We start from the raw sequence: 21,866 nt of genomic DNA, 5'->3' as shown, positions 1-21,866 counted from the left end.
TCAAACCCCACTGGTGGGCTGCCGATTGCTCTTGGCCTGTCTTTGTTGGGGTGCACACTGTCAGTGTGGATACACTGCTTCTCTTGCCTGCCTGTTTTCCATCTTGTTCCACCATGTAGTCACCTCATTCATTTTCATGCTCTCTGATGGGTGTGGGCTGGGAATCTGTCTCTGTTGGGGCTAGCGGTGGTTTATGCTTTATTTCTGTTAGATTGTTAAGCTCAGTGAAGTAGTTGGCTTAACTGGAGGCGATGGAAGAAGGACAGTGGCAGTGATTCCATGGAGAGGAGAGGCTGTAGTATTGGGAATCAAGTGTCCCTAAGCCCCTGTCTGTCCTGTCGGGCACTGACTTCCATGAGGTGCTTGGGCAAGCAATAGTTGTGTAGTAGTGGTTGGCTGAAGGATGTTTTATTTCCTGTTGAGACCGGAAGGTGGGGGAAGCAGAAGTAGAAGAGGAGCTTTTGCTGAAGGGCTGGAACACAGCTGGCTGTGTCACGTCCACAGGTTTCCTAGGGCAGCCACCGCTGCCCAGCTTACATCATTTTGAAAGGAAAAGTTGGGAGATGGAGGCAGAGGATTTTCTTTTCATTCCAGATCACCCAAGTTTACCCTTAACCTTATTAAAATCCCCTTAAATCTGACCCATGGCTTAGGAGGATGAGGCAGGAGGATTGGAAATTCAAAGCCAGCCAGCCAGCCAGCGCAGGCTCCATGGTGAGACCCTATCTTAGGGGAAGAAGCAGAAACAAGTTACAGCAACAAAACCCGCTGACCCATGGCAACACTGTGCTCTTTTTGAGGACACTTTTCTGATCAGATTCTATGCTGAATTGAAACATTATTGTCTGAAAGCTTTCATTTATTTCCTTCTTGTTGAACTCAGCATTTAGTTTTCACATAATACCAAGCTAAAATGGGCCAAGGAACAGTCTCTGAATTTCTTCACTTGTGAAATTGAGGAGTTGGACTAGAATTCTTGTAGTCTTGCAGGGGTTGTAGAGTTGTAGCTTACCACAATTTGCTTCTGTTATGATAAATTTGAACTGTTTGTCCATAGGCAGAGCTTGGATGGCCTCCTTCACTGTGGTTTTCACATTCCTTAGTGTCCATCAAGTCCACTTGCTTCTTGCAGTTTACCTTGGAGGCCCTTGAACTTCAGAAGCTTGGGACTGCTTAGTCCAATATGCTTTTCCCTCACTCCATGTCTAATTCTACAGTTTGGTAGTTCTCCTGTCTTAGGGAAGTTACTTGATTTGCTAGAATCCATTTTACAGATGCAGCAGCTATTGGTGTTTGTCTAAGGGCAAGGATCTTTTCTTTCTCCGAGGTCAAGCAGGGTCTCTCTGCTTACTCTTTCCCAGATGAGGATATTGATAGTCTTTTCTCTTCCAAGCAGCTAAATGCAAAGGACTTCACACCTCACTGGCTGTGCCAGGGAGCACCACCCTTATGATTCTTACAGCTTTGTGTCTCCTTTTAGAATTTATAACCATGGAGAGGTTTTTAATTGTTGTTTGAGACTCAAAACACATTTAGTTGTTGTAATACATGTTTGTAAACAGTACATCTGAGATCTGTGCTGCAATTAAGGTAGATACAGTTTAGATGAGGTGTTATTTTAGTGATTAAACTGCCTTAAATTCTTGATGCATTTGGATTTATATAGCAACCTCTTGTTCTTTGCAATCCCTATCTCCCTCTCCTACTCCCCCCAAAAAATCTAGTAGAAAACTAGCAAATGATAAGATAGATTCAGGATGGGATATTGTCCATTTTATAGTAATTTACCTTCCCTGTAGGGCATACCTTTTAGATCCCCAAGTAGATGCTTAGGGCCATAGGCACTTTCAAAGCCATAATATATGACTTTTTTTCACTATGCATTGAAACTATAAATTAGACCGAGAGATTAATAATAGTAATGTAAACTAGCACAATTGTAACAATATAGTAAAGTCATTTGAATGTGATCTGTTTCTGCTGAGCTAAGACATGTTAATATTTTCAGACTGTATGATTGAGGGTAACTGAAACCTTGGGAAATAAAACTGAGATAGGGAGGAATTATGTGAGTTGGGGGAAACTCCACAGGTTGTTAGGTTAATGTGCTTAAGCTAATAAGGAAGTTCATCTTTTTTTGTCAAGCCACTTTCATTTTCCCAAGAGTTTGAAACTCTTGTAGAATAGATAGAAACTTCATTTGTGATTTTTTTGTCTAAAAGAAGAAAATAATAGGTGCAGCTATGGTAATTATACTCCATTCTGGTCACAAAGCTAGAATTTGGGCTTCTTGTATTATCAGTAGATTTGGTTTCATATTGTTATTTCACATGTAAGTGATCCCTTGGAGTGTGGAATTTCAAGGTTGAGAAGGTGGTGGGTGCAGATGTTGGTGTGAGTTGGGGGAGAGTTGGGTTGAAACTTTGGCAGTTTTAATTTGCTTGGACATTGGTCATATTTTGTTGTCCTGGTTGTCCTGTAAAGCCTGCTGGGATCTTTGGAGGACTGGTCTATAAAACTTTGTGATGATCTGCTATGGAACAGATCAGTTTGGTCCTATTGCTTACCTATTTGACTTTTAGACCAAGTTAAATTAACTCTCTGGGATTACTTTTCCTTCTGCTCAATGTCTGCCAGGTGTTGTTACATATTTGGTTGGGAAAAAAGTGTGCAAGAAATCATTAATGAATTCTGGGCATGTAAGTGATGCTTCCATTTCAACCTTCAAAACCATTAATCATTTCAGATAGTTCTTAGTACTTAACTACATGTAAAATAGTGGTTTGTGTATAATAAGACATACTTGAAACAACTTATTACTCTCGATAAAGATCAGTTTTAATTCTCAATCAGTGTTATTGGCTGGGACAACACATGCTTGCTAACAATAGGGGATGATTTGTATTATATCACACACAAGCATACACAGATACAATGTTTGCTATGGTTACTAGAAACTTAAAAAAATTATTATTTTTTTAAAAAATATGAATCAGACTCAAGAAGGAAAGCAGAACCAGCCTTTGGAGGTCATGACCCACGTACAGCTGTTCAGCTTCGAAGCCTCAGCACAGTATTGAAGCGCCTCAAAGAAATCATGGAAGGGAAAAGCCAGGTACTGTAGCGGCCTTGGGAGAATTTTATTAAGCACTCATGGAGATCATACCATACTCACTGACAATGGCATCATGTCACTTAAATGAGGGTCATTACTTCTGATTCTGAACACCAGAGTTCTACACATGAATTCTTAATTTTTTTAGTGTCGTCTGTTTCTTCTTTTTTGTCCTTTTTATATTTTCAGTGTTTGCTTTTTAGACCAAGGTTAGTACATATGCTCACCTGTGGTTTTGTCAGCAAGCTTTATTATTTTTGTTCAGAAATAGGGTTCAAGTTTCCTTTTGTCCCCATAGATGTCTGGTTGGACCTAGTACATTGTTTTCAGAAAGCCCTTCCTTCCTTCCTTCAGTGGTTACATTATAACTCACATAATTCATACACTGTGCAAGCATGCCACTCTTTCCTGTACTATGGTTCCATTTTTTTTTTTCATGTCTTGTACTAATACTCTGTCTAGAGTTATTGATATAACTTTAGAATAAGTTCTGATAGCAAGTGATATAAGTACGTCAATTTTTTTCTTCGAGATTGTCTTGGTCATTTTAACCCTTTTGCATTCCATCTGAATTTTAGAACTAGCTTGTCATCTGCAAAAGACACCCTTCTAAGATTTCATTTGTCATTACAACTCCATACTCATTATTTTCAAGAAGCTGTCACACGTTCTTGTTGTAGGACAGTGACCTGAAGCAGTACTGGATGCCAGATAGCCAGTGTAAAGAGTGCTACGATTGCAGTGAGAAGTTTACCACCTTTAGGCGCAGACACCACTGCAGATTGTGTGGGCAGATTTTCTGCAGTCGTTGTTGTAACCAGGAAATCCCGGGCAAGTTTATGGGCTATACAGGTAAGTGCATTTCCTCAGCAGTATCCTAGTTAAAAGTCAAATTATGAAAAGGCCAATGTTAAGCCATTTTTAGTTTTTGGGTTTTATATCTATGGTAGCAGGGTATAGTAGTGAGAAAGAGAGTCAGGGCTTTGATTTTAAGAACTTTATGTTTGAATAGTGGAAGAGGTGAGAGTATTCATAAATAACTAGTAAAAACATAGATACGTAAAAATCTATAGCAGCATTAGAGATTTTTAGATAAGATAAATCGATTTTAAATTTATATTTTTATAGAGTTTTTATTCACAAAGTAAAGGTTGCCCTTGACTTACATCATAGTGTACTTTGGCAGATTGTATTTTAGTCATGTTATTTAATTGGGAATGTAGTGAAATTGTAGTAATGGAGAAAGATCAAGGACATTGAACCCCGATGAGTGGATTTATGTAGTGATTGGGGAGTGGAAGGTAGGACTGTTTGTTTTGTTTTACTAGTCTTAACCTTACAGTCTTCCTTTGCTAGCTGATCAAGTGCTGGGTATACAGAGAAGCATCGCCACCCTGGCAGTTTAAAATTTTGTTTACTGATTTGTTTGTTTGTTTGTTTATGGTGCTGGGTATCAAACCCAGAGTCTTTTGCATGTTAAATAATCACTGTGCTACTGAGTTGTATCCCCAACTCAAAAGAACACTCTTAACATGTTTCTCAGGTTATACTAGTTCCTGTAAAGATCTTCCTTATTTTTCTTATTTTTTTAAAATTTTATATGGATTGGTATTTTGCCTTTATGTATGTCTATGTGAGGATGTTGGATCTCCTGGAACTGGAGTCATGGACAGTTGAGAGCTGCCATGTGGGTGCTAGGAAACAAACCCTGGTCCTCTGGAGGAGCAGTCAGTACTCTTTAACCACTGTCCAGCCCAATCTTCCTTATTTTTTATGTCTGTCTTCATAAGCACTTCTCTTCTCTTAACTCTGTTCTTACTGCCAATTTGTACAGTTCATGAGCTGGGAATTTGAATCCTTAGGCTCACCCCTTTTCCTACTTTGTGTTGTACATTTAGGAGCAATGAATCTTATACTTGTTATTTTAACAGGAGGTTTGTCGAGTATTAACCTGGGCACTGTCAGTATTCAATTAAGAAGATCTAGAGTTACTGTCTTGCAAGTCTTTATTGCTCTAACACTTCCCTCAGTGTTCATTTTAGTATTGGAAATACTCACTAATGTTTTTATTTTTCTTTAATTGTTAAACATTTATTTATTTGCTTATTTATTTATTTATTTATTTATTTATTTATTTATTTATTTATTTATTTGCATGAGTGTTTTGCCTGCAAGTATGATATATGTGCATTATGGGTATGTCTAGTGTTCACAGAAGTCAGAAGTGGGCATTGGATCTCCTGGAACTGGAGTCATAAATGGTGCTGGGAATTGAACCTGGGTCCTCCTCAAGAGCAACAAAAGCTCTTAACCACCAAGTCATCTCTCCAGCCCTATTAATGCTTTTAAATTGAATCTAATTAGAGAACCAATTTCAGAAACTTTAGAGCCAATTCAGAAAACTTATCCCTAAGATCCTGTGTCTATTCTTGCGCTGAATCAGTATAGTTAGGTTTCTCTGGAGAAGTGGAACCAATGGGTGTGGCGACTCAAGGAATTGGCTCAAGTCCTTGTGCAGCTGGTAAGCCTGAAGTTAACTGGGTTAGTCAGCAGGGAGGAAACTAGGATTTCCATCTTTCAGTGCTGAGACAGAATTCCTTTTGCTGTTGGAAACTTCAGTCTTTGTACTTGAAGCCTCAGTTGATTAGGATGAGATTCATACTATACATGGTTGTCTGCTATCAGATTAAAGTCAACTGTAAGTGTCAATAACACCGGAAAAACAACAAAACCACATGAGCTACTAGTGTTTGAACAAAAGTTTTTTTATTCAAATTGAACCTTAAGATTAGTCCTTATAAGTAAAAAATATATGTTGTACACAATTATAGGCTAAGACTCTGAATAAATGTAAAATACCTAGAATATTGATAGAAAAATCAATGAATTGGCCTGGTGGTGGTACATGCCTTTAAGCCCAGCACTCAAGAGGCAGAGATAGGTGGATCTCTCTGAGTTCAAAGCCAACCTGGGGGGGCTGGAGAGATGGCTCAGAGGTTAAGAGCACTGGTTGCTCTTCCAGAGGTCCTGAGTTCAATTCTTAGGAACTACATGGTAGCTCATAACCATCTATAATGAGATCTGATGCCCTCTTCTGGTGGATAGGGATACATGCAGACAGAATACTATATACATAATAAATAAATAAATAAATAAATCAAAGCCAACCTGTCTATACAGTGAGACATTGTCTCAAAAAAATAGAAGGAAAATATTGCACAAATCCTAAATGGTCTTATAATAAAAACATAGAGCTAGATATGAGGATGAAAGCTGAAATATTAGAGGAAACAAGTCTCTAGAGAAACTTCTTACCACTACCGAATCCTTAGGCCAAAAGGGAGGTGAGATTCTATCTCCACAAATCCTCAAATTGAATGCTTCTCAAATACTGGGATTAAAGGTGTGTGCCACCACTGCCTGGTTCTGTTTCTCTCCTAGACTAAATTAATCTCATGTAGCCCAGTGTAGCCTTGAACTCAGAGATCCAGATGGATCTTTGCCTCTGCCTCTGAAGTACTAGGATTAAAGGTGTGTGCCACCACTGCCTGGCTTCTATGTTTCTAGTGGCTGTCTCTGTCCTCTGATCTTCAGGCAAATTTATTTGTTAATGAGTAAAACAAAATATCACCACAGGAAAATCAGTGAATTTTATACAGAATCAGTGAGAATTAAGCTGCAATTATTGGTGGCAATAGCAGTAATACCTGCATTTATCATGCAGTTTTTAAATTACATATATGTCAGTTGTCTTCAGTGAACTGTAATGGCAGGGACATATCTCATCGATCTTTGCCATTAAACAATTCTAGGCATGTGTTCTTCCTTTGCTGATTAATGAACATTCTTCACAGAGTGAAAGCTTTTGTGGTTAGGCTTGAGGCTTGGCTCTGTTCTTGATTTGATAATTTTAGTTTCAATGGTTGACTGGCTAAGGTAGTTTATCATTTATAGTCTAACCTAGTCTTTGCTGTGGTAAAAATGGAAGGTCTTTTTGCAAAGAATAATTTCACTTCCTTAATGCAGTTAAGTTTTGGTCAGTAGTAGTGATTATCATAGCACTCTTATTTATCCTAGACTGAAGTACACTTTATTTTGTTACTGTTTACTGAGTCCTGTTTGAAGTAGGTATATTTGTCTTTATTGAGTTTTATATAAATTTCATCCGCTAAAGTGTAATTTTAGAAATTAGTAAACTAGTGACATTTTATTTTGATTACTATACATACATAATTTAATAAAATAATAATAATAATAATAATTATTATTATTATCTTTTTATTTTTTGAGACAGGGTTTCTCTGTGTAGCTTTGGAGCCTTTCCCGGAACTCAATCTGTAGCCCAGGCTGGCCTCGAACTCACAGGGATCTGTCTGCCTCTGCCTCCCGAGTGCTGTGATTAAAGGCTTGCGCCACCACCACCCGACTGATAAAATAGAATTATAATAGTTATCTTAAAATGAGACAATAAAAGTAGTTTAGTAAACTTGGTAGTGATTTATGGTAAAACATAGTACATTGAACTATTAGAAATATTTTTTGTGTCACTTCAGATTTTTAATATTAATGATAAAATATGATTGAAGTATAATTATTAAATAACATGCTATTTAGTGAACAGCTGTTTGTCTTGCTACTTAGTGGTAGCTAATTTCTGAGAAATGTATCCTTAGGAATTTTTGTTCTTGTGTGAACATCATGGAGTATACTTAGGATTAGCTAGATAGTAAAGTTGCCTCCAGTGAACTATAAATTCTGTAATGGTAGAGAATGGTCTCCTCATTATTGGAACTAAAATTATCAAGTCAAGAAACAGAGCCAAGCTAGACCACAAATGACTTCATTCACTAAAGAATGTCCACCAGATGTGCCCCTTCCTTCTGGTTTTGGATCCCCAGTACCATAGAGCCCTGGTAGTTCTGAAAGCCTTATCCTCTTGTCTCCACCTACCAGAAGGCCTTATTACCCTGCCTCTGGACACAAGGTTTGTGCCACTCTGTGCAGCTTTCCTTTTGGTTAAGATGGTGCCACCGTGTTGCCAGGCTGTGTTTGTGTAGTCCTCCCAACTTAGTCTTCCCAACACCAACATGGCTCCCCAAAACACAGTAAACTCTTACTTTGGTAAGTAGAAAAAAATGATCAAAAATATAACATAGTAAAGATAGAAACCACTATTGATATTTGTGTTTATAATCGCTCCATAACTGTCTGGGAGATAGGGGTGGAAGGCAGCGTGCAGAGAGCTATGCTGGTGGGAGGAACCCAATGAATGAAGCATTTGCTCTGTAAAGGAAAGACTTGGACCACCAATGTCACAGACACTCAGAGTGCGTCAGCACGCCCCAAGATATGACCATTTCTCTACAATGACTGCTGAAAGTAGAGACTCTTAGCCTCCTACAATGCTAATCCTGGTGACTGTCTAGTTGTTCAAAGAAGATGATGAGGAGCTACTGAGAGTGATAAGGTCCCGGATAGAGGCTGGACCACGCTTCCACTTGGCAGCCATTGAAAGGCACCTTGCTGGGCCATTGGGAGCCACTGGATGCAAAAAAAAAAAAAAAAAAAAAAAAAAAAAAAAAAATGAGATTTGCAATTTTGCATTGATAGCCAGTTAATGTAGGAGGGAAAGGTCCCCTTTGCCACTTCTGAAGCAAACAAATATTGCATGTAGCGACTCGGCAGCTCCATTAGTTGATGCGTATTTCATGTGTCAGAGAGCTGAATCCCAGAGAATGGAGCCAGCCTCCCAGAAAATGGTTTCTTTATATAGTTCCATCCATTTATTGTTTGATTGGACTTTCTGTATATTAAATTCAAGCTGTTCTGCCACTCGTGGGTATTATGATGCGTTGGCTTGGTGGGAAATAATGAAGGTGATGGGATTTTACAGCATCACATTACAAAGGAGGCGTCCCCAGCCTCATCCATCTCTCCATCAACTAGCTTGAGTGTGAGGTGGCACTTATATTAAAACGATTTTTCTGATTTAGTTTAAAAAAAAAAAAAGATAAAAACTAGTGACCTGGTTGTTTATCATTAAGTGCTATTTAGATTATGTGCTTTAGAGTATCATGACTTACAGATCAGTAAGTTTATTTAAATCAGCCTCAGCAAAAATGTGAATAATATGCTACCCTATAACATTATAATCACTGTTGGACCAGGCAGTCTTACAAAACCACTGTTGTATGATGTGGTCTGTTGTTAACTGAAATATCATGTGGTACTTGGTGTATTTTGCCTCTTAGTACACCAAATTGTTATGGGATCACACCAAACAGTGTTTTATATAAACAGAAGAAATGAAGTATTTTGGGACAGGACTATATCCTAAAAAGGTTTAAAAGTATTAAGAAATGCTCTTTGTCCTCCTTGGAACTATTTCTATAGTGCTATGGATTGAACTCGGTCTCATGCATTCTAGGCAAGCACTCTTATCACCAAACCATACTCTTAGCTAGAACATTTCAGTTCTGTCTCACTATGAATATTTCTTCTAGTTTTTATCCTAAATATCACATTGTATGTAAGACCATTTTCCATTAGTTTTAAAAAGTGTGCACTAGTAGATGGAGGAAATCTTCCAAGTTCCTCTGCCTAGATGAAGAGCTACATGGCTGCTGAGAGGGACAATCAGTCTTCTCGGGGACTGGCCCCTGATAGGTTATCCAGCCCCAAGCAGTCAACCCTTAACACATACCAATACATCAGGCTGTATTTTTGTGTGTGCGGGTGTGTGCTTGCATGCTTGTGTGTATAACAATAATTACAGAAGAGCTCATGAATTGGAGAAGGGGTTGGGGAAAATAGGATGAGCTGAAGGGAAGAGAGGGAAGAGTGGAAATGATATAAATACAGTACTCACCTATGAGATTCTCAGGAGTTTTTTTTAGTTATAAAGGTGTGCTCTATTGTGGAGACTAGTCTTCAGGGCTTCATGATAGGGACCTTAATGTTATTTCCTCCTTACTTGTTGCCTAGAGACAATAAGTTGTTTCTGTTGTGCTTGTTATTTACTATATTGAAATCTTTTCTCTTTGAAAGTCCTACCTCTGATAGATTCCTCATTGCATGAATACAATTTTGAAAAAAATATTCTAATAGCCATGATTTTCTGTTATTATTATTGGGTCAAATTTTCTTACCTGTTATAGATACTTGAAGTAATTGGGATGCTTGGATAAATTTACTGTAATAATAAATATAACATGTACAGCAGACCCAGCCAAGTGTTTCACTTATTTGAAATGTCTTTTTGGTAGTCTTTACTTGAAGACACTTCCTTTTATTAAAGTACCTATTAACACAAAGATTTAAAATATTTTATCAAGTAAAATATTACCTTTCCTTATTACTTTTCCTCCTAGGCGACCTCCGAGCATGCACATACTGTAGAAAAATAGCCTTAAGTTATGCTCATTCTACAGACAGTAATTCCATTGGGGAAGACTTGAATGCTCTTTCAGATTCAACTTGCTCTGTGTCTATACTCGATCCAAGTGAACCTCGGACACCTGTTGGGAGTAGAAAAGCCAGTCGTAACATATTTTTAGAGGATGATTTAGCCTGGCAAAGGTACTGTCACTTGAATATAATTTGATTTAAACTTGAGAAAAGCTTAGTCCTTTGTATTTCTCATTAACATTTATTTCTTTTTGTTATCTGCAAATTTGCTATTTTTTCCAGTTCAGGTACAGAAAGATCATAGATGTTTACTTATGGATAGTGATTATATTAACATTCAAATATAAGTGCACGAGAGGAGAATTTTTATACCTGGTCATATTTACTGTTTTACTATTAAAACCAAGAACAGAACGCATGACATGTGCATGATCTTTGCAATATTTGTTGATTAGGCAACATAAGTCATTGATACTAATAATTCCTAATGTAGTCTTCTTAGAGAAAGGAGAGCACTCCTAAGATCTGAATTTGTTTTCAAATTCAGCTAGTTTTTTTTTTCCTCTTCTGAAGGAATATTTGCCATGTTTATATCTGAAGATGCTTTGTTGGCTGATTGTAGATAAACAAACTTCCTCAGAAGTTACCTAGAATTATTCACACTGGAATCCAAGGTTCATCACTTACTTTCTTTAGGAGAATAATCTTTTTACACATGAGTCCCAGTTTTTCCATGTCAACGAGCTTAGAGTTTTAACTAACTTTTTTCTTTTTTTGTTTTGTTCTGGTTTTTGAGACTAAGACAGGGTTTCTCTGTAGCCCTGGCTGTCCTGTAACTCCCTCTCTAGACTAGGCTGGCCTCCAACTCAGAGATCCACACCTGCCTCTGTCTCCCAAGTGCTGGGATTAAAGGCGTGTGCCACCACACCCAGTTTAACTAACATTGTTCTGATGAGTAATTTTCTTAGTTACTTCTTAACAAAGAGAAGAATTAGTCTATTGCATATTTAAAAAGAAATGAATTACAACTACATTCAGCATATGTGAGCCCAGGGACATAGTAGAAAAGAAAGTCACAAATCATATAAGCACTAACATTCTAATTATATATTGTTCAGAAATACATAAATGAAGATAAGTGTCCAGGATACAAATGCTGTAATTATTAGTTACTTGTCTCATGACTGTAACAAAATCCCTAACAGAAGCAACTTCTAGAAGAAAGGGCTTATTTTGGCTTACAGTTTCAGGGAATACAGTCCACCACGGCAGAGGAGGTATGGCAGCAAGAGGGGAAGGTGGCTAGTCACCTCGTGTCCACAGTCAAGAGACAGCTGTGAATGCCTGTGCTCAGTTCCATTTCCCGTTATTCAGAATGGGACCCCAGTGTAGTGGGTCTTTCCACCTCAATTAACCGAGTCTAGATAATCCTTCACAGACATGTCTGGGGAGCATTTCAGTGGTGACAGTTAAGACTAATCATAACAGTGATAATCATATAATTTTTAATAATGGTTTCACTAGGATTAGGGAAAGGTGGGTACTGGGTAGGGGAACACAGACTCTTCAAAATAGCGGTAATTGAGTCTTCTCTGTAAGTTGTTTGATGGGTCATACTATATCTTAATATACATTTTATAAACTTAATTGATTATATTTATTAAAACAATAAAAAAGCTATGTATTCTTTATATTATTTATGGTTAGCAATACTTATTATTTGTGTGTGGTCCAGTTATGTGATCTCAGAATTGGCAAGTATGATTTTGTAACACATCGTGAGAGACAGAAGTTGGACCTCAGAAATGGAGTACTACTTGAGTTTTCGGCTCTGTGTTAACAATTTCGTGCTCCATTCTCCTTTTGTCATCACATCATAGGAAAGACTTTCTTTTTTTGACGGATGTGGGTGCTGAAGTTCCGAAAGGTTGAGTAGTGAATCTGAGCCCACACACCTAGTTAAGATGGGCCCTGTACTTGGACCTTGGCTCGTCTGACTCTTTGCTGCTCTTCTTAGGAGTTGTGGGGACTGAGAATAGAATTTTGGAACACAGATTTTTTTACACAAATCACTTTCATCTTCTACGTGTGGTGTGTAAATGAGTTTTATAAATCCCCTGTTCAACCAGATTTGGGGTTTTATTGACATTCAGTACATTTAAAACATTATCAATTTTTGATACTAGAGGTGAAACTGTGTACTTTTGTTTGTTTGTTTTTTGAGACAGGACTTCTCTGTGTAGCCCTGGCTTTCCTGGAACTCGCTCTGTAGACCAGAACGGCCTCCTCTGCATCCTGAGTGCTGGGTTAATGGTGTGTGCCACCACTGTCCAGCAAAACTGCACTTTTTTTTTTTTCCTCAAATAAAGTAAGGACAAAAATGAACTGTATATAATCTCATTGTTGTAGGGAAAAATACTTAATTTGCTTTAAAATTTTGAAGCACCTGATTGCAGCCCCAAATGATCCCAGTATTTTCATTTTCTTTATAGTTTGATTCATCCAGACTCCTCAAATAGTGCTCTTTCAACGAGACTTGTATCTGTTCAAGAGGATGCAGGGAAGTCTCCTGCTCGAAACAGGTAAATCACCAATAAAAGCTACTCTGGTTTCTGTTTCTGTCCCTAGTAATGAGAACAAATGTAAAGATGGCATCAGAGCTCTGTTAGGCAACCCTTTCTTTGCTTGGTAGTTCCTCTTTCAGCTATTCTCTGGTGAGTTCAGATAGTGGAACCTGTTTTCTGTCTTCTCGTTTACTGTGATGGCCTGAAGGATGAGAAAGTGAGACATGTAGACCTTCAGTGCAAGGGTGCACCACGAAAGCGGAGTGACAGATGCTCAAGAGGGAGCAGAGCTGGTAGGAGTGTAGGAGGCTGTGTGCTGCAGTAGAGTGTGTTAGGACGAATGATTGGCCAGGGCCTTTTGATCTAGTCTCAGATGAGGGGCTGTGGGAATTAAAACAATTTTTAATTGCTTTGTAAAATTTGAAAATTGTAAAAGACTTTCAAGAATAGGGAAACAAATGTCCATAAGACATTAAAATGTCCATTAAGACATACTTACATTTTATTTATTTTGATACATTTTATATAATACATACTTTTAAAGAAACCAAGAGTAATTGCTGGGAGTCATGTGACTTTTTTGGGGGATAAGGCCTGAGAATAGCATGGACAAATTCTCTTTGTGGCAAGGCCCTGGAGAATCTGATCCATATTGGCAAGACTGATGGATAGTTCGCTGCATAATTCTGAGCATGACCCCAGGAACATATGTGCTACCTGCTCTCCTTGCTTTCTTTATACAAATCATATTGATGGCTGTTTCTAGTTTCACTTTCTCAGAGCTATGGATAAAATAGCTATTACAAAAGGAAAACTTCCCCCTGATGACTCTTCTCTGGGTGAGCCAGAGGCGATGTTGTTAAAAATAAATAGAGGGTTTGATTCAGCCTGTAAAGCCTTTGATGTTTCAAGTATGACCCTAATTCAGGCTTTTTAGAACAGGATGTTGCCTTTCCAATGCACCCTGTTGTAGTTGGAAGGTTTCTCTGGTCCCTCCCGGCCCTGCAGTCCTACAGCCCTGCAGCTGCTTATAAAATATTCACTCAGAGGCTTAATATTATTTACAAACTGTATGAGCTATGGCAGGCCTTTTGCTAGCCAGCTCTTCTATCTTAAATGAATCCATTTCTATTAATCTATGTTTTGTCATGTGTTCTGTGGCTTCCTGGTCTGCTGGCATGTTGTTCCTTGGCAGCAGGCTGGCATCTCTCTTGCCTCTCTTTTCTTCTTCCTGTCTCTCTCTTGGATTTCCTGCCTGGCTACAACCTGATTCGCCATAGGTTAGAGCAGCTTCTTTTTGTTTTTGTTTTTGTTTTTCGAGACAGGGTTTCTCTGTGTAGCTTTGCGCCTTTCCTGGAACTCACTTGGTAGCCCAGGCTGGCCTCGAACTCACAGAGATCCGCCTGGCTCTGCCTCCTGAGTGCTGGAATTAAAGGCGTGTGCCACCACCACCCGGCGAGAGCAGCTTCTTTATTAACCAATCATAGCAACGCATATTCACAGCATACATAAAGACATCCCTCAGCACCCTGTGACTAGCCTGAAAGAGTTAAAGTAGTTTAAGATAGTGTTACAAATTTGCATAACTGTTCTGGAGAGAATGATTTTAATAGAAGAGTCTAGGAGAAATGCTAATAAATAGATACTATCAGGAATTAATGGGAACAGTCTAGGAGCAGGGAGTGAAGCAGTATCATAGAAATCCAGTGCCCTCACTTCTAATAGCTGTGCCAGTACTGTAGGGAATTGACAGGAAAAGAAGATGAGAAAAGGAGATAAGCAGTGCCAACTACTAAGGGTAAGCTTTTAAGTTGCACGGTTTACAGGATAATAGGAGAACACCTGGTATATCCCCCATAGGGGATAGAGTAGCACAGAATGAAGAATGAATTGATTCAGCCTTGACTGATCAGTTCATTGTGAGAACGTAGATTTAAATATTAACCGCTAGAGGCAAAGCTCTCTTTCACTCTGCATGACACTGTAGCCGCAAAAGCTTCCAACTGGGCACATTGTTTACCTGTAGGTGTGCCTAATTAGAAAACTTCCTTTGGTGCTTGCAACGTTGCTTATGTTTCTCACATTAGGGCTATGAATCAAGTAGTTTTGAAACAGGTGGTCCTGGTTTGCTTCACTGTGCTGACTTCACACATCCACCCCAGGTCACTGAACCCGTCTGGAATTAGACTTCCAGGAGGTAGTCCATCATTTTCTAATTTTTCAGTTAATAGGTTTGAAAAATGTTTTCTATGTTTGAGACAGGATCTTGCTGGCCTCAGACTCACTGTGTAGCCCAGGCTGGTTCCTAATCACAGTCCTAGGTCAGCTCTCTGAGTGCTGGGATTGTAGGCATGAACTGCTTATACCCAGCTGAGAATTCTTTTTTGTTTTTTTAATAGCAGTTCTAGCTTCATAGCAAAATTGAGCAGAAACTTGGAATCATACATCATGTATATATACAAATAATGATTTCTTTCAGTTAGTAATGTGTACTTATATAGTCGAAAGTTTTTTCCTGTCCCGCCTAGCCCCACAGTCCCGCTACGCTGCTTATAAAATATTCATTCAGAGGCTCAATATTATTTACAAACTGTATGGCCTGTGGCAGGCCTCTTGCTAGCTAGCTCTTACATCTTAAATTAACCTATTCCTATTAATCTGTGTTTTGCCATGTGTTCCGTGGCTTTACCAGTCTGCTGGCATGTTGCTCCTTGGGCGGCAGGTTGGCATCTCTCCAGACTCTGCCTTTCTCTTTCCTGTCTCTCTCCTTGAATTTCCTGCCTGCCTCTGAGCTGCCTTGCCATAGGCCAAAGCAGCTTATTTATTAACTAGTGGGAACAATTTATATTCACAGTATACAGGAAGACATCCCCCAGCACACATATAAGTTTCCTCAATAACTTTTTATGGCTTACTACATAGTTTTCTTTGTTGCTAAGCAATATTACAGTTTCTAGCTAGATGTGCTGTAGTTTATATGACTATACCTTCTGAAAGATATATTGGTGGATTCCATGTTTTGGCAGTTATATAGAAGGCTGTGAACATCTGTGTGCAATATTTATTCATTCATTCATTCATTCATTTATCTATTTATTTATTTATTTATTTATGAAATGAGCCTCATTATGTTTCTCTGTCTATCCTGGGACTTACAGATTTCCACCTGTTCATGCATACTGAGCGCTGAGATTAAAGTTGTACACCACCGTACTCAGCTCTATGTAGTTTTAAGTTGATTTGGGTAAATACCAAGAAGCATGATTGTGGGATCATATAGAAAGAAGATGATTAATTTTGTAAGGGATCACCAAATTGTCTTCCAAAACTGGTACTGCCATTTTGCATTTCCCCAGACAGTGCACGAGAGTTCCTCTTGTTCCACACCATTTTCAGCATTGATGTTGCCAGTGTTTTGTAATAGGTGTGTAGTGGTGTCTCATTGTTTAAAGTTGCCATTTCCTGATATGAATTGAACATCTTTTCATTTGCTTACTTACCATGCATGTATCTTCTTTGTAGAGGAGTCCATTTCATGATCACATTGGTCATTTCTTTCACTGTTGAGTTTATATGTATAGAATTTTATATATATATAAAGAAGTTTATATATATATATATATAATTAATATTATATATATTTTGAATCAGAATTCTTTATTAGTTAGGTGGTGGTGGTGGTGCATGCTTTTAATACCAGTACCAGGCAGAGGCAGGCAGGTTTCTGTGAGTTCCAGGCCAGCCTGGTCTACAGAGTGAGTTCTAGGACAGCCAGACATAGAGAAACCCTGTCTCAAAAAACAAAAACAAACAAACTCTTTATAAAATGTGTCATTTGCAAATATTCTTTCATGGTGGCTTCTCTTTTCATTTTTTTGACGCTGTTACGGAGCATAGGTACTTAATTTTAACTCTAGTGTGCCTTTGGTGTTATATCTAAGTAGCCATCACTGTATCCCAGGCCTACTAGCTTTGTTCCTGTATTATCTTCTATATGTTTTGTAGTCTTGCATTTTACATTTCGGTTTGTGATCCATTTTATTTATTTATTCATTCATTCATTCATTTATTCATTTATTTATTTATTTATTTATTTTTTAAATTTATTTATTATTATGTATACAGCATGTATGCCTGAAGGCCAGAAGAGGGCACCAGATCTCACTACAGATGGTTGTGAGCCACCATGTGGTTGCTAGGAATTGAACTCAGGACCTCTGGAAAAGCAGTCAGTGCTCTTAACCTCTGAGCCATGTCTCCAGCCCTCATTTATTTATTTGTGACTGGCATAATGTTGTTTATATTTCTTTTTGTATGTGTTTATCCATATGATCAGTATCTTCTATTGAAAAAAATCATCTTTGCTTTTTTTTTTTGCCTTTGTTCCTTTGTGAGAGGTCATTTGACTATATATATTTTGAGGGTCTGTTCTTGAACTCTGTTGTGTTTTATTGATGTGTTTGTCTTTTTGTTTACCAGTGTCTTACGATCTTGATGAATGTAGTTTTATAGTAAGAGGCCTTGAGCTCAGGTAGTGTCAGTTCTCCACTTTTTGTTTTCTTTAATATAACAGTGTATTCACTGCTATTTTTTTTTAAATTGTTTTGCTGTCCTTTACAATCTTTAGAGTTAGCATCTGCAATATAACTTGCTTTGCTCTTGATCAAGATTGCACAGACTCTGGATGTGTTTTAAAGAACTCTCTCTTTTTTTTGTTTTCTTTTCTTTTCTTTTCTTTTTTTTTTTTTTTTTTTTTTTTTTTTATAAATTTATTTATTATGTACATAGTGTTCTGCCTACATGCATGCCAGAAGAGGGCGCCAGATCTCATTACAGATGGTTGTGAGCCACCATGTGGTTGCTGGGAATTGAACTCAGGACCTCTGGAAGAGCAGCCAGTGCTCTTAACCTCTGAGCCATCTCTCCAGCCCAAGAACTCTCTTTTTAAAAAGATGAATAAAAAGATTTATTCATTATAGGTTTTATTTTGAATTAACTTTTGGTTGTTGCACATTCAGAAATCTTTCATGTTTGCCAGATTTTTCAGGACCCCAACATTCAGTTACATGATCCTATATGAGATCATGATATAATTAAAGAAGATGGGAGCTAGTCTAGATTCATTCATTACTTTTAATTGTCATTTCTTTTGGTCTGCTTTACTATGTAATAATTCCTTTATTTTCCTGATACTAGATTTGTAAAGAGAAAGCCAATTGTTTAGTAGAATGTTCATTGACCTGTACTTGCCAAATGCTTCTTGGGTTGGATTTAGGGTGTAATTTTTATCCTTCCTCCCTTCCTCCCTCTCTCCTTCCCTCCCTTTCTCCCTTCCTTCATTCCTTGATAGGAATCCTATAAAGCTTTGTGTCCTTTCATTCTGTCCTACTAGAATGAATGGATATGGTTTCATTTATCTCATTGGTTGCAGTGACTTATGTTTTTGCTAAGATTCTGTCTTTAGTTACTGGTTTTCCTTTGTCATTTAGAAGAGATCCGTGGGGATACCTTGAGGTTGTATCGTTTCAGTCAGTAGTTTTAGCTTTCTGACTATTGCTCTAAGGTTATAAAATGGTGGTATTTTTTTCCTAATTCAATCACTCTTTCTATAATTATTAGGTGACATTTTACTCTATAAAATTTTTCTCTTGTTAGTGTTCTGATGTATTATGTTTTAAAAGGAGTCTGGCCTCTCTAGTGAGTCCATTGGGGGGCATAAGAGTAGAAGCTGGTACAGTATCAGCGGTCCAAGCTGGAGAAGTGGGGCGAGGGGACATGAGCAGTGAGAGAAGGACAAACTCTAGGTGTGTTTTGTGGTCTGTATAATAGGAGTTTTTAGTCAGTAGAATGTAGTAGGCTAAACCAGAAAGGACATCAAAGATGACTAAAGTTTTTTTACCTGAGCAGTTTAAGTGTAGTATTGCCATTTATTGAAATTCAGTGGAGGGTGGGAGCATGTTAACAGTTTGATTTTAGACCTGTTTAATTTTATATGCCATCTAGATATAGCCATCCAAAGAGATGTCAAATAGACAGAAGGGTTTAGAGGAGAAGTGCTGGCTAGAGATAGAAATCTTAGTGTTGTCATCGTGTGAATGGTTTAAAGCAATGACATAGCTCATCAGGACAGCGAGAGGAGGGGAAATGGAACCAAGTCCTGAGATTGTTGAAGTGAAGAGGAACTGGAAGAGAGACTGAGATGGAGAGGCTAGTGAGGTGAGAGACAAGCCAGCAAGTGAAAAAAAGGTGTTGAGCAAGGGAGAAGCTACCGCAGGTGTGTTAGGTAGGATGTGTTAAAGTTGAGCATCAGACTGAGAACAACCCTGGGGACCAGAATAGACCATCACAGTGGGTTGTTTGTCATCAGAGAGAGAAAAGGAAGAACTGGGGATGGGAAACGCAGCTGAGGGATGTAGAGTGGAGGCAGGTTTTAAAGGTAAGATATGTTGCTATCCTCGTCAGCAGTGCAGTCACAGCATTGCTGGTCTGTGTGTCTCCCTGGGCTCTGGGTGGATGCGAACATTGATGAAGGTCTTCAGGACAGGTAGAGTTGAGTCTGTATATGCTGTCACAATAAAGTTAGTCAGCATCTTTGCCACAGCATATTTACTAGTGCTTTTGACAGCAAAAACAACTAAGTTTCTTTTGTTCTTGATGCCACTATATTAGAGTGCATTCAGGAATTATTGCAACGTTAGAGAATCAGGCAGCATGATGAATGCACACACTGAGGAGTAGACTTAAATAACTGAATAAGATATAGTGACAGTTTTCCTGAAAGAAAATGTCAAGAAGTGAGTAATTGATAATTATTAACTGACTCGCTGCTAAATCTGTGAATGATTTCTTATTTTAAAATATTTTTGTGTTTATACTGCACAGAGGATGAATTTTCTTTTGAGACCTATGATTTGAATGTCACCTCTTAGTATTAGTGGACTTTAGATAAGTTTCTTTATACCTCATTCTTGAATTAAAGATTGCTTTACATTTAGCTGGGCAGTGGTGGTGCATACCTTTAATTCTAGCACTGGGGAGGCAGATCTGAGTTTGAGACCAGTCTGATTTACAAAGCAAGTTCCAGGACAGCTAGGGCAAACAGAGAAACTCTGTCTTGAAAAACTCAAACAACCTCCCCCCACCCCAAATGTTACCATGTATATATTTATTATTTTGTGTGTGTGTGTGTGTGCGTGCGCACGCGCGCGCACCAGTTTGTGCACCTGCCACAGGATGCACAGAGATTCTCATTCTACCCGGCGGCCAGGTTCCACCGCTTGAATTTGGGTCATCAGGTTTGGTGGCAAAAACCCTTACCTACTGATCCATCCCGCTAGCTCCTGGTTCTTGAATTTTTTTCTTCCTAACCTGTAAAATGAAGCTAGTAGTACCCACTTCAAAAATGTGTGAGGGATAAGTGAGGAAATGTCTAGATTACCCCAGAAATGAGTTATGTAGTGTCAAGTCAAGTTTCTTTTCATCCTTTCTGTGGAAGCTGAAGTTAGAGTTCATTTTCTTTCTTGTAGATGATAACTAAACTTTGAATTAAATTAAAAATAAATAAAAGCTTGGTGTTATTGATAGTCTACTTATAAGTCATATGATGGCCGGGCGGTGGTGGCGCACGCCTTTAATCCCAGCACTCGGGAGGCAGAGCCAGGCGGATCTCTGTGAGTTCGAGGCCAGCCTGGGCTACCAAGTGAGTTCCAGGAAAGGCGCAAAGCTACACAGAGAAACCCTGTCTCGAAAAACCAAAAAAAAAAAAAAAAAAAAAAAAAAAAAAGTCATATGATAACTGCACAGAGGCAAAGTTAAAGATATATATGAGAATACTTACATAACAAGAGGAAACACATTTCCTATTACTTTTTTTCTGAAGAAATAGCTGTATAAATCTATGTATTTTGGTTTTCAGGACAAGATTTCTCTGAGAAGCCCTTGCTGTCATGGAACACACTTTGTAGACCAGGCTGACCTTGAAGTCAGAGATCCTCCTGCTTCTGCCTCCCAAGTGCTGGGGTTAAAGGCATGCACCACCATTACTTGGCTCATATAATACTAATTGAACACAGTATTTTAAATACAGGCCTACTAATGAGAAGTAAAATAATTCTTTCTTGAGACATACCATTCAAGTTCATGATTAGTGTTCCTATCATCAGATTCATTGCAGGATGTTCAACTATAAAACCGATTCTTCTAATTCCTGGGCTAGATAAAAGCAGGGGTGGGCTGGATTTGGCATGCAGGCCATAGTTATTTTAACCCAGATATGCAAAGTTATTGTGTATAGTTGTTATTTCTTATTTTTCTTAGTTAGAAAAATGAATTTGTAGTATTTTTTATAAGCAGAGTTTGTATGTGTTTCCTTTGAAATACTAATATGCAAGATGTATAATTGTTTTTCTATAGTATTTAAAAACCGTTCAAAATGTTTTATTCAAACAGTAGTTTTTGGTGTCCTTTCCTACTTTTCTTCAGTGATAGTCTGCATAGCTGTTGTAACTACTTTTATTGTGTCTCTAGGAACAGCACCTAAACATGTAAGTATGAACTACACTTAACTCTGTTTGCAGGTGAACTTAAAATTGTGACTTCACTTTTTGTTTTATTTCTAGATCAGCCAGCATTACTAATCTGTCACTGGATCGATCTGGTTCTCCTATGGTTCCTTCATATGAGACATCTGTCAGTCCCCAGGCTAACCGAACCTATGTTAGGACGGAGACGGCTGAGGATGAACGTAAAATTCTTCTGGTACTAGTCCAGTATCTAACCTG

The 21,866-nt window shown here is 38.3% G+C and overlaps 1 protein-coding gene across 5 annotated transcripts in view; it reads left to right on the top strand.

The window, feature by feature from the left end:
- Nucleotides 1-21,866, top strand: part of Pikfyve (phosphoinositide kinase, FYVE-type zinc finger containing) — a 92,964-nt gene that overhangs the window by 6,311 nt on the left and 64,787 nt on the right. For all 5 annotated transcript variants that reach the window (XM_006974977.4, XM_006974978.4, XM_076550233.1 and 2 more), the window contains 5 exons: nucleotides 2,997-3,115; nucleotides 3,796-3,967; nucleotides 10,486-10,693; nucleotides 13,015-13,104; nucleotides 21,705-21,843. In XM_006974977.4, coding sequence (XP_006975039.1) covers nucleotides 2,997-3,115; nucleotides 3,796-3,967; nucleotides 10,486-10,693; nucleotides 13,015-13,104; nucleotides 21,705-21,843 — 728 coding nt within the window. The remainder of the gene's footprint in view (nucleotides 1-2,996; nucleotides 3,116-3,795; nucleotides 3,968-10,485; nucleotides 10,694-13,014; nucleotides 13,105-21,704; nucleotides 21,844-21,866) is intronic.

Source organism: Peromyscus maniculatus, chromosome 13 (assembly GCF_049852395.1).
Source record: "Peromyscus maniculatus bairdii isolate BWxNUB_F1_BW_parent chromosome 13, HU_Pman_BW_mat_3.1, whole genome shotgun sequence".
NCBI classification, from domain to species: Eukaryota; Metazoa; Chordata; class Mammalia; order Rodentia; family Cricetidae; genus Peromyscus; species Peromyscus maniculatus.
The sequence above is the reverse complement of the archived record's forward strand: the minus strand, read 5'-3'. Positions and strand labels throughout refer to the sequence as shown.